Genomic DNA, 13,251 nt, shown 5'->3' on the forward strand with positions numbered 1-13,251 from the left:
CTTGGGTTATTTTTGCTCTTGCTATTGATGTGTCAATGAAAGGATTGACTTAATGTTTACTCTGCTTCCCTTTTTCTTTCTCTAAACTAACTGCATATATTTTTGGGTTTAGTCATACTTTATGGTGTCTTGCTCACTTTTACATGTTTATGTACAGCATATCAGAAGTCATCAGTTTGTGGGACATGGTATTGACTGACCTTTGATAATCAGGGTAGGGAAACAAATTGATTCTATGGATGTGTTGAATAATATTTCCTTTAAATGCAAAAGGAGACAAATGACAGAGTAGATAAGATACATGAGAAACACATTTGTTCTATGTAATTCCAATCAATTTAAGGAATTTGGTGTGTAATTTTTTTTTTTTTTTTTTGGAGACGGAGTCTCGCTCTGTCGCCCAGGCTAAAGTGCAGTGACGCTATCTCGGCTCACTGCAACCTCGGCCTCCCGGGTTTAATAGATTCTCCTGCTTCAGCCTCCTGAGTAGCTGGGATTACAGGCGCGTGCCACCACACCTGGCTAATTTTGTGTTTTTAGTAGAGATGGGATTTCACCATGTTTGTCAGGCTGGTCTCTAACTCCTGACCTTGTGATCCACCCGCCTCAGCCTCCCAAAGTGCTGGGATTACAGGGGTGAGCCACTGTGCCCAGCCTGGTCTGTAATTCTTTTGGCTTCTACTGCCTACCAGGAGGGCTGTGCTCCATTCAAAGTGACAAATTTTAACTGGACAAGATAAAACATACATAGCACATGACACAATGTTGCTGGAACTCATAGAACAGAAAATGATAGTAGGGAAAGGGAGATACTATAATTGAAGGCTTATTGTTATGAAATAGAAGTTTGCTTTATGCTTTCTCATCCCAGAGTTAAGAACCAGGACTCATAGTGGGACAGCATGGGGTAAATGAATTGGATTTGGGGTTGAGAGCCTAGCACGGCCACTTCTTTTTTTTTTGAGACGGAGTCTTGTTATGTCGCCCAGGATGGAGCGCAGTGGCATGATCTCGGCTTACTGCAAGCTCCTCCTCCTGGGTTCACACCATTCTCCTGCCTCAGCCTCCTGAGTAGCTGGGATTACAGGCGCCCGCCACCATGCCCGGCTAATTTTTTATATTTTCAGTAGAGACAGGGTTCCGCCGTGTTCGCCAGGGTGGTCTCGATTTCCTGACCTCGTGATCTGCCCGCTTCGGCCTCCTAAAGTGCTGGAATTACAGGCATGAGCACCGCGCCTGGCCTAGCACGGCCACTTCTAAGAAACCTTGTTCCTTTAAGCAAATCACCTTAGGGGATTGGATAAAATCTGTGGTTCTCAAACTTTAGGCTATATCAAAATTACCTGGAGAGTTTGTTAAAACTCCATTGCAGGGCCCCACCAACAGTTTCTGATTCAGAAGTTGGGGCATACAATTTGCATATCTTTTTTCTTTTTCTTTCTTTTTTTTTTTTTTTTAATGGAGATGTTGGGATGTTGGTGGGGTGGAGGGTGGGAGGTGTTGCCCAGGCTGGTCTTGAGTTCCTGAGCTCAACCAGTCCTCCCACCTCAGACTCCCAAAGTGCTAGGATTATAGGCTTGAGCCACCACACCCAGCCCAATTTTCATATTTAACAGTTTCCTAGAGACGCTGATGTTGTTAGTCGAGGACTGCACTTTGAGAACCACTGGATTAGGTTATCCCTTTGGCCTCTTAGACTGTAAGATTCTGAAGAAGCCGGGATCAGTGGCTCACGCCTGTAATCCCAGCACTTTGGGAGGCTGAAGCAAGCGGATCACCTGAGGTGGGGAGTTGGAGACCAGCCTGACCAACATGGAGAAACCCCGTCTCTACTGAAAATACAAAATTAGCCGGGTGTGGTGGCACAGGCCTGTAATCCCAGCTACTAGGGAGGCTGAGGCAGAAGAATCGCTTGAACCTGGGAGGTGGAGGTTGCGGTGAGCCGAGATCGTGCCATTGCACTTCAGCCTGGGCAACAAGAGTGAAACTCCGTCTCAAAAAAAAAAAAAAAAAAAAAAGATTCTGAAGAATACGGGGTAAATATAAAGCAGATTTTAGTTTGATGTAATGAAATAGGTCCGTTAATAGAGTTGCTCCTAAAGAAAAAATAAAAATAAAAAAAAAGAGGTGGACAGATCACCTGAGATCAGGAGTTCCAGACCAGCCTGCCCCAAATGGTGAAACCCCATTTCTACTAAAAATACAAAAATTAGGCCGGGCATGGTGGTTCATGCCTGTACTCCTGGCACTTTGGGAGGCCGAGGTGGGTGGATCACTTGAGGTCAGGAGTTGGAGACCAGCCTGGCCAACATGGTGAAACCCCGTCTCTCCTAAATATAACAAATATTAGCCAGGCATGGTGGTGGGCACCTGTAGTCCCAGCTACTCAGGAGGCTGAGTCAGGATAATTGCTTGAACTGAGGAGGTGGAGGTTTCAGTGAGCCGAGATCACGCCACTGCACTCCAGCCTGGGCGACAGAGCGAGACTCTGTCCCCACTTCCCCCACCAAAAAAAAAGAGAATATAAAAATTATCCAGGCATCGTGGCAGGTACCTGTAATCTGAGCTACTCGGGAGGCTGAGATGGGAGAATCGCTTGAACCTAGGTGGTGGAGTTTACAGTGGGCCGAGATCAGGCCACTGCACTCCAGCCTGGGTGACAGAGCAAGACTCTTGTTTTAAAAAAGTAAATAATAAAGCCTCCCAAATAGCTGGGACTACAGGCATGTGCCACCTTGCCCGGCTAATTTTGACTTTTTATTTTGTAGAGATGTGGGTGTGCCATGTTTATTGCCCAGGCTAGTCTAAAACTCCTGGGCTCAAGCAGGCTGCCCACCTCTGCCTCCCAAAGTGCTGGGATTACAGGTGTGAGCCACTGAGCCCAGCCAAGATACTTTTTTTTTTGAGACAGGGTCTCACTCTGTCACCCAGGATGGAGTGCAGAGGCACGATCTCAGCTCACTGCAACCTTCACCTCCCAGGTTCAAGCGATTCTCCCATCTCAGCGTCCTGAGTAGCTGGGATTACAGGCGTGTGCCACCATGCCTGGCTAATTTTTTGTATTTTTAGTGGAGAAGGGGTTTCTCCATGTTGGCCAGGCTGGTTTTGAACTCCTGACCTCAAGTGATCTGCCTGCCTCAGCCTCTCACAGTGCTGGGATTACAGGCGTGAGCCACCGCGCATGCCATGTCTTTCTTTCTTGGTTTATTCTTTCATTTTGGTGAAGTACAGCTTTCTGAGAAAAAGTGTATACGAGGCCAATACTTTGCATATCAGAAAAAGTCTTTTTTTTTTTTTTTTTGAGACGGAGTCTCACGCTGTCGCCCAGGCTGGAATGTATTGGTGCGATCTCAGGTCACTGTAACTTTTTGTTTTTTTTAATAGAAATGGGGTTTCACCATATTGGCCAGGCTGGTCTCGAACTCCTGACCTCGTGATCTGCCCGCTTCAGTTTCCCAAAGTGCTAGGATTATAGGCGTGAGCCACTGCACCTGGCCTGGAAAAAGTCTTTAGCTTTATATTTGATTGATGACCTAATTGGATTTAGAATTGTAAGTTGAAAATAATTTAATCTTTCCTTAGAATTTTTAATGCATTGTTCCATTGTCTTCCAGCTTCCTTCAATGTTGAAAGTTTGTGCCATTCTGATTCTGGATTCTTTATGATCTTTTTTTTCCCGATGCATGCTTTTAAGATCTTTTCTGGCTGGGTGTGGTAAGGCAGGCCTGTAGTTTCAGCTACTTGGGAGGCTAAGGCTGGAGCCCAGGAGTTCAAGGCTGCAGTAAGTTATAATCAAGCCAATGCACTTCAGCCTGGGTGACAGAGTGAGGCGCTATCTCTTTAAAAAAAAAATTGTGATAACATGCTGAGGCCTGGGTTCGTCTTTGTTTTTTTGTTTTTTTGTTTTCTTGAGATGGGGTCTTACCCTGTCGCCCAGGCTGGAGTGCAGTGGCAGTCTTGCCTCACTGCAGCCTCTGCCTTCTAGGTTCAAGCGATTCTCCTGTCTCAGCTTCCTGAGTAGCTAGGACTACAGGCACGCGCCACCATGCCCGGCTAATTTTTGTATTTTTAGTAGAGATTAGGTTTCACCATGGTGGCTAGGCTGGTCTGGAGCTCCTGATCTCAGGTGATCCGCCCACCCAAAGTGCTGGGATTACAGGCATGAGCCATCGCACCCGGCCTGCTTTTTTTTTTTTTTTTGAGACAGTCTTGCTCTTGCCCTGGCAGCTAGAATGCAATGGTGTGATCTCGGCTCACTGAACCACTGCCTCCCAGGTTCAAGCAACTCTCGTGCCTCAGCCTCCCAAGTAGCTGGGGTTACAGGTGTGCACTACCACGCCCAGCTAGTTTTTTTGTATTTTTAGTAGAGATGGGGTTTCGCCACGTTGGCCAGGCTGGTCTCAAGTTCCTGGCCTCTAGTGATCTGCCTGCTGGCCTCCCAAAGTGCTGGGATTACATGCATGAGCCACTGTGCTTGCTTGCCTGGGTCCTTTTTCATTCATTGTGCTGCATACTCATTGGGCCTTTTTAATCTGGAAGCTCATGTCTTTAGTTTTGAGAAACTTTAAAATAATATTTGTTTTCAAACTATTATTTTTTAGAGATGGGGTCTCACTCTGTTGCCCAGGCTAGAACACAGTGGTGTCATCATAGCTTACTACAACCTTGAACTTCTGGGCTCCAGTGATCCTCCTGCTTCGGTCTCCCACTTAACGTTATTTTTCTTTCTTTTCTTTTCTTTTCTTTTTTTTTTTTGAGATGGAGTCTGGCTCTGTTGCCCAGGGTGGAGTGCAGTGGCGCCATCTCCGCTCACTGCAAGCTCCGCCTCCCGGGTTCATGCCATTCTACTGCCTCAGCCTCCTGTGTAGCTGGGACTACAGGCGCCTACCACCATGCCCGGCTAATTTTTTGTATTCTTTAGTAGAGATGGGCTTTCACTGTGTTAGCTAGGATGGTCTTGATCTCCTGACCTTGTGATTTGCCCGCCTCTGCCTCCCAAAGTGCTGGGATTACAGGCGTGAGCCACCGTTCCCAGCCCTTTCTTTTCTTTTCTTTTCTTTTTTTGTTTGTTTGTTTGTTTTTTGAGACGGAGTCTTGCTCTGTGGCCCAGGCTGGATGGAGTGCAGTGGCATGATCTGGGTTCGCTGCAACCTCCATCTCCCGGGTTCAAGCAATTCTCCTGTTAATTCTCTCGGGAGTCCTCAGCCTCCCAAGTAGCTGGGACTACAGGTTCGTGTCATCACGCCCGGCTAATTTTTGTATTTGTAGTAGAGACGGGGTTTTGCCATGCTGGCCAGGATGGTCCTGATCTCCTGACCTGGTGATCTGCCCACCTCGGCCTCTCAAAGTGCTAGGATTACAAGCGTGAGCCACCACACCCGGCCTCCCATTTATATTATTTTTTAATAATTGATTCTCTTCCAATTTCTCTGCAGTTTCTCGAACAATGAATTGGATATTGGACCTCTAAGACTGAGTCTCTATTTTTTTGTCTTTTCTGTCCGTGTGTTTATCTTTTTGTTCTACTTTCTAAATTTAAGCCTTTTAATGGATTTAAAAACTAGTTATTGAGTTCTTTTTTTTTTTTATTAAGTATTTATTGATCATTCTTGGGTGTTTCTCAGAGAGGGGGATATGGCAGGGTCATAGGATGATAGTGGAGAGATGAACACATGAACAAAGGTCTCTGGTTTTCCTAGGCAGAGGTCCCTGCGGCCTTCTGCAGTGTTTGTGTCCCTGGGTACTTGAGATTAGGGAGTGGTGATGACTCTTAAAGAGCATGCTGCCTTCAAGCATCTGTTTAACAAAGCACATCTTGCACCGCCCTTAATCCATTTCACCCTGAGTTTCAGAGAGCACAGGGCTGGGGGAAAGGCCATAGATCAACAGCATCCCAAGGCAGAAGAATTTATCCTAGTCAGAACAAAATGGAGTCTCCTATGCCCACCTCTTTCTGCACAGACACAGCAACAATCTGATCTCTCCTTTCTTTTTCCCACACTTCCCCCCCTTCTTTTCAACAAAACCGCCATCATCCTCATGGCCCACTCCCGATGGTCGCTGTCTCTTCGGAGCTGTTGGGTACACCTCCCAGACAGGGCAGCCGGGCAGAGGCGCTCCTCACCTCCCAGACAGGGCGGCTGGGCAGAGGCGCTCCTCACTTCCCAGATGGGGCGGGCGGGCAGAGGCGCTCCTCACATCCCAGACAATGGGCGGCCGGGTAGAGGCGCTCCTCATCTTCCAGACGGGGCGGCCGGGCAGAGGTGCTCCTCACTTCCCAGACGGGGCGGCCGGGCAGAGGCGCTCCTCACTTCCCAGATGGGGCGGCCGGGCAGAGGCGCTCCTCACCTCCCAGACGGGGCGGCCGGGCAGAGGCGCTCCTCACTTCCTCCCAGATGGGGTGGCAGCCGGGCAGAGGCGCTCCTCACCTCCCAGACGATGGGCGGCCAGGCAGAGGCGCTCCTCACTTCCCAGACGGGGTGGCCGGGCAGAGACACTCCTCACTTCCCAGAGGGGGCAGCCGGGTAGAGGCGCTCCTCACTTCCCAGACGGGGCGGCCGGGTAGAGGCGCTCCTCACCTCCCAGACGGGGCGGCCGGGCAGAGGTGCTCCTCACCTCCCAGACAGGGCGGCTGGGCAGAGGCGCTCCTCACTTCCCAGACGGGACAGCCGGGCAGAGGCGCTCCTCGCTTCCCAGACGGGGTGGCGGCCGGGCAGAGGCGCTCCTCACCTCCCAGACGGGGCTGCCAGGTAGAGGCGCTCCTCACTTCGCAGACGGGGCGGCCGGGCAGAGGCGCTCCTCACTTCCTCCCAGATGGGGTGGCGGCCAGGCAGAGGCGCTCCTCACCTCCCAGACGGGGCGGCGGGGCAGAGGTGCTCCTCATCTCCCAGAGGGGGCGGCCAGGCAGAGGCGCTCCTCACTTCCTCCCAGACAGGGTGGCGGCCGGGCAGAGGCACTCCTCACCTCCCAGACAGGGCGGCCGGGCAGAGGCGCTCCTCACTTTCCAGACGTTGGGCGGCCGGGCAGAGGCGCTCCTCATCTCCCAGACCGGGCGGCCGGGCAGAGGCGCTCCTCATCTCCCAGACGGGGCGGCCGGGCAGAGGCGCTCCTCACTTTCCAGACGGGGCGGCCAGGTAGAGGCGCTCCTCACTTCCCAGAGGGGGCGGCCGGGCAGAGGCGCTCCTCACTTCCCAGAGGGGGCTGCCGGGCAGAGGCGCTCCTCACTTCCTCCCAGATGCGGTGGCGGCCGGGCAGAAGCGCTCCACACTTCCTCCCAGACGGGGTGGCTGGGCAGAGGTGCTCCTCGCCTCCCAGACGGAGCGACCAGGCAGAGGCGCTCCTCACTTCCCAGACGGGGGCGGCCCAGCGGAGATGCTCCTCACTTCCTATACGGGATGGCCGGGCAGAGGCTGTAATCTTAGCACTTTAGGAGGCCAAGGCAGGCGGTTGGGAGGTGGAGGTTGTAGCGAGCCGAGATCACGCCACTGCCCTCCAGCCTGAGCAACATTGAGCACTGAGTGAGCCAGACTCCGTCTGCAATCCCAGCACCTCGGGAGGCCGAGGCGGGCAGATCACTCGAGGCCAGGAGCTGGAGACCAGCCAGGTCAACAGGGCGAAACCCCGTCTCCACCAAAAACACAAAAACCAGTCAGGCGTGGCGGCGCGCGCCTGCAATCCCAGGCACTCGGCAGGCCGAGGCAGGAGAATCACAGGAGCCCGAGGCAGGGAGGTTGCAGCCAGCCGAGATCACCGCAGTACAGTCCAGCTTCCGCAACAGAGGGAGACCGAAAAAAGAAGGAGAGGGAGACCGAAGGAGGGAGAGGGAGAGGGAGAGGAGGAGGGGCGAGTTATTATTTTTTGAATTTTCTTACAGTATTTTGCTATTTCCTGAATATACTGTCTTGTATCTCAGGGTTTTAAAAAATTAGCTTACTGTTACATTAGTGGCTTTTTAGGAGAAAGTAGAGACATGTACTTATTCACTCTACTGCATTTAAAGGACTTTTTTTGTTGGAAAAAAATAACTTTTTTTTTTTTTTTCTTTTTGAGACGGAGTTTCGCTCTTGTTGTCCAGGCTAGAGTGCAGTGGTGCGATCTCGGCTTGCTGCAACCCCCACCTCCCAGGTTCAAGCGATTCTCCTGCACCTGCCTCCCGAGTAGCTGGGATTACAGGTGCCTGCCGCTATACCCAGCTAATTTTTTTTTTTTTTTTGTGTGTGTGTTTTTAGTAGAGACAGGATTTCACCATGTTGGCCAGGCTGGTCTCGAACTCCTGACTTCAGGTGATCTGCCCACTTCGGCCTCCCAAAGTGCTGGGATTACAGGTGTGAGCCACCACGTCTGACCAATTTTTATATTTTTAGTAGAGATGGGGTTTCACCATTTTGGCCAGGTTGGTCTTGAACTCCTGACTTCAGGTGATCCATCTACTTCAGCCTCCCAAATTGATGGGATTACAGGCGTGAGCCACCGCCCCTGGCCAAAAATAACTTTTGTGTCATAGTACAATTAACTGCCACTAGGAAATAATTTGCTACTAGATTATACTACTTGATTTCTAATATCAGATCACTTCTTAACTGGCAAGCCATACAGATATTCTGGGGATATCCCAAATCCAGACTTACTGCAATATCCAATCCAGCAAATGTCTGTTTTTGTAAGATGGCATGAAATGAATAGAGAAGTACAATTTGAAGTAAAGTATTCATGTACAAAATGAAACGTAGTTTTGTGAAGTGCTTTTCCTATAGATTATATAAAGTAATGGAATCTTTTTGGTGTAATTTTATAGGATGATTTTTCAGGATTGTCACCCTACGAAAGGAAGAGACTGAAGAACATATCAGAAAACGCAGACTTTTTTGCTTCTCTTCAGTTGTCTGAGGTTTGTGTGGAGTCTGTATTTAAAACCAAGACGCAGGGCCGGGAACAGTGGGTAGCGCCTGTAATCCTGTCACTTTGGGAGGCTGAGGTGGGAGAATCGCTTGAGGCCAGGAGTTTGATATCAGCCTGGGTAACATATGGAGACCCGCCGCACCCCCGCCCCCGCCAATCTCTATAAAAAGTAAATTAGTTGAGCATAGTGATGCATGCCTGGAGTCCTAGCTACTGGGGTGGCTGAAGTGGAAGGATGGCTTGAGTTTGGAAAGTCAAGGCTGCCATGAACTATGATCGTGCCACTGCATTCCAGCTTGGGCAACAGAGCAAGACCCTGTCTCAAAACAGCAACAACAAGAGCCATAAAACCCAAGATGTCATAACTCCCCCCAGATCAATAACATACCAGGTTTCATAGTGTCAGATGAGGGAGGGTAAAATAGGAGCAGGTTTTGTGCTTAATAGGAAGAGGTTACTGTATTCCGTTGATTCTAAGCCATTATTTTTTTGTCTTTTTTTTTTTTTTTTTTTTTTGAGACTGAGTTTTGCTCTTGTCGCCCAGGCTGGAGTGCAATGGCACGATCTTGGCTCACTGCAACCTCTGCCTCTGCCTCCCGGGTTCAAGTGATTCTCCTGCCTTACCTTCCTGAGTAGCTGGGATTACAGGCGCCCGCTACCACGCCTGTAATTTTTGTATTTTTAGTAGGGATGGGGTTTCACCATGTTGGTAAGGCTGGTCTCGAACTGCTGACCTCGGGTGATCTACTTGCCTTGGCCTCCCAAAGTGCTGGGATTACAGTTGTGATCCACCATGCCCGGCCTGTCTTTTTTTTGAGACAGGGTCTCGCTGCGTTGCCCAGGCTGGAGTACAGTGGTGCTGATCCTGACTCATGGCCTATCTTAAGGATCTTTAGTTCCTGAATAGACGTTAGTTTAGTGTGGGTATAGTAGCAGATGCTTAATATTTTAAAAGGTAAGATATGTAGTTATAACATTTTTACATGATTTTTATACTTAACAGTCTGCTGCAAGACTCCGTGAAATGATAGAGAAGAGACAGCCTCCTAAATCCAAAAGGTAAAATATCTAGTTTGCAATGCCTGAACCATGATACATTGCTCAACTGTTTTATAATTTGAAAAAAAATGGTTTGGCATAGTAAGCTTAACAGATCATAAAGTGCTATTTAATCTCAGTCCCTCTAGGATCTCTGAGGGAATGCTACCCTTTAATAACTTTACAATTCTCATCTTCATCAAAGGAATATGAAGCAAATGAAATTGAGAGCTGAATTTTGTTTATATTTATTGTTGCTACTAATGGAGGGAAATCTTTATTTCCACTAAATTGTCACTTAGAAAACTATTATTCTTAAAGATTCTTCTACTTACTTTTAATTTTTCTAGCTATCTTTTTGCATCTCAATTTGTTTTTGTTTTCTTAGTCCTAGAATAAAGGAAAGGAGTTAACATTTATTGAATATCTATGAAACATACTGCAGTGATCTAGCAATTTTGTCCTATATTATCTCATTTAACTCTGACAACCACTGTATGTGGTAGGTAATATATTCATTTTGTGAGTTAGAAATCAGGCTCAAAAGATAAAATTGTTGGCTGGGTGCGGTGGCTCATGCCTATAATCCCAGCACTTTGGGAGGTTGAGGCAGGGGGATCACCTAAGGTCGGGAGTTCAAGACTGGCCTGACCAACATGGAGAAACCCCATTGCTACTAAAAAAAAAAAAAATTAAAAATTAGCTGGGTATGGTGGCACATGTCTGAATCCCAGCTACTCAAGAGGCTAAGGCAGGAGAATCGCTTGAACCCGGGAGGCGGAGGTCATGGTGAGCCAAGATTGCACCATTGCACTCCAGCCTGGGCAATAAGAGTGAGACTCCATCTCAAAAAAAAAAACAAAACAACTATTTGCTGAAAGTCAAAACAGCTTATAAGTGATAGCTTTAGGATTTGAACTCCAGGGTTTTTAAATTTTGAATTATCTCCATTGCATTTTAGCAGTGCTTACATATAAATGAAGAAACTAAAATCTTGGTATCATTAGCTCATTTGTTTAGTGCCAGTTCCTAATGAAATGTAGCTTCATTTACTTGGTTTGATTCTGTTACAGGACAATTAGCTTGAGAAAAGCTAGACCTTTAATCATGGCCCAGTATTTTCAAGTGTGAAAAGTTACTATAAGAGGAACATCATTAACACTGGAAAAACAGTAGCACTGGTCCTGTTGCCAGCTGATTAGTAGCTTTACATTTGCATGTTTTTTATTAGCCAAGATTGGTGATTTCTTCCTAAATCACAAAATTCTAGCCCTTAATAGTTGTATAGGTAGTAGCAAGTTGATAGCATGGAAGCTGTATAATGTACAGGAGAGAGTGTAGCCTTTGAGATTTAGCAAATTTGGGTTCAAGTTTTGATTCAGTCACTTACAGCTATGATAGTAACCTTGGATACTTTATATACTTTTTCTTTCCTTTTCTGTAAAGCTGGCATTATGCTAATCTAGAAGGATTTAAATTTTTTGAAAATTATTAAATATACATATAAAAAGGTACATATAATGTATTTGTGTAGCTGAAAAATTATACAGGTCCCATCCATGTACCTGCCATCCAGGTTAATAGAAATTTCGAGTACCCCTGAAGGCCCATATATACCCGTCCCTCCTGATACAACCACTTTGCTGAATTTTGTGGTAATATTTCCTTGCATTTATTTATTGCTTTTTTTTTTTTTTTTTTGAGATGGAGTCTTGCTCTGTTGCCCAGTCTGGAGTGCAGTGGCGCAATCTCGGCTCACTGCAACCTCCACCTCCCAGGTTCATGCCATTCTCCTGCCTCAGCCTTCCGAGTAACTGGGACTATAGGCGTCCACCACCACGCCCGGCTAATTTTTTGGATTTTTAGTAGAGGCGGGGTTTCACCGTGTTAGCCAGGATGGTCTCGATCTCCTGACCTCGTCATCCGCCTGCCCCGGCCTCCCAAAATGCTGGGATTACAGGCGTGAGCCACCGTGCCCAGCCTATAGTTTCATTTTTATTTATTTATTTTTTTGAGACAGTCTCGCTCTGTTGCCCAGGCTGGAGTACAGTGGTATGATCTTGGCTCACTGCAGCCTCTGCCTCCCAGGTTCAAGCAATTCTCATGCCTCAGCCTTCTGAGTAGCTGGGATTACAGGTGCTCATGACCATGCTTGGCTAAATTTTGTATTTTTAGTAGATACGGGGTTTCGCCATGTTGGCAAGGCTGGTCTGGAACTCTGGACCTCAAGTGATCCACCCACCTCAGCCTCCCAAAGTGCTGGGATTACAGGTGTGAGCCACTGTGCCTGGCTATTGATTTATAGTTTTACTACCAATGAGTGTATCCTTAAACACTATATTGTTTAGCTTTGTCTTTTTTTGGTGTTCACATACAATATGCCTTTTTTATATTCTGAGATTTTCTTATTTTGCTCATCTTTACATATTTATGCTTTTCAATTTACCCATGTTGATATGCACAGCTTTATTTCATTATTTTTTTCTGCTATATGATATTCCACTGTATGAATGTACTACATTTTATTCCACTGTTGATGAACAATTGAGTTGTTATTTTTATTATGAAAAGTGCTGCTCTAAACATTCTTAAGTCTCTTAGTGCCTATGTATGGGAGTTTCTCTAGGAGTAGATTTCTAGGATTGTGTGACAGCCCATATTCCATATACTCAGGTGTCTTTTTTGAGGATTAAATATGAGATGGAATGTTGACTACAGTTTTTAGTATATAGTGTACTTTCAATCAATAATAGGTTTTACTAATTCTCGAAGTAATGTGGACTATAACTGATAATTTTTTATGTGAATTTTTGGAAATAATTTCAGAGGCTTCTCTTTCCCCAACATTTTAAAATGAATTACTTTTTTTAAAATGAAAAAATAGTGCATAAAAAAATAGAGAATGTATATTATTTAAAAAGTAAACTACAGTGTATGGAAGGGAATGCAGTGAAATGTTTTAAGTTTCCTTCCTATTTTAGACCTTAGTTTTCCAGGCCTTTTCCCTAGAAGTAGTAGTTTTATGTGTATTCCTCCATAGGTAACCTCAGCATGTACAAATGTATGTGTATATGTAACCTTTTTTTAAACACGTACTGGTCTTTGTTTTTGCTTTTTATAACCGAGGGTTCCTTTCAGCAGTGCATAAAGATCTATATCATTCTTTTTATGGCTGCATATTATTCTATTAACTATGTATACCATAATTTAACAGACCTCATCTCCTTTTGATGAACATTTAGGTTTGTTTTTTCCATACTTCTTATTAAAATAATTGTGGCCATGTATATATATATCTATGTAATTTATAAATAT

The 13,251-nt window shown here is 46.4% G+C and overlaps 1 protein-coding gene across 3 annotated transcripts in view; it reads left to right on the plus strand.

Moving 5' to 3' along the window:
• WDR76 (WD repeat domain 76) overlaps positions 1 to 13,251 on the plus strand; it is a 42,152-nt gene that overhangs the window by 1,608 nt on the left and 27,293 nt on the right. For all 3 annotated transcript variants that reach the window (XM_024232939.3, XM_024232940.3, XM_054532725.2), the window contains exons 3-4: positions 8,795 to 8,887; positions 9,902 to 9,957. In XM_024232939.3, coding sequence (XP_024088707.1) covers positions 8,795 to 8,887; positions 9,902 to 9,957 — 149 coding nt within the window. The remainder of the gene's footprint in view (positions 1 to 8,794; positions 8,888 to 9,901; positions 9,958 to 13,251) is intronic.

The sequence above is a fragment of the Pongo abelii genome, chromosome 16 (genome assembly GCF_028885655.2).
Source record: "Pongo abelii isolate AG06213 chromosome 16, NHGRI_mPonAbe1-v2.0_pri, whole genome shotgun sequence".
NCBI lineage: Eukaryota > Metazoa > Chordata > Mammalia > Primates > Hominidae > Pongo > Pongo abelii.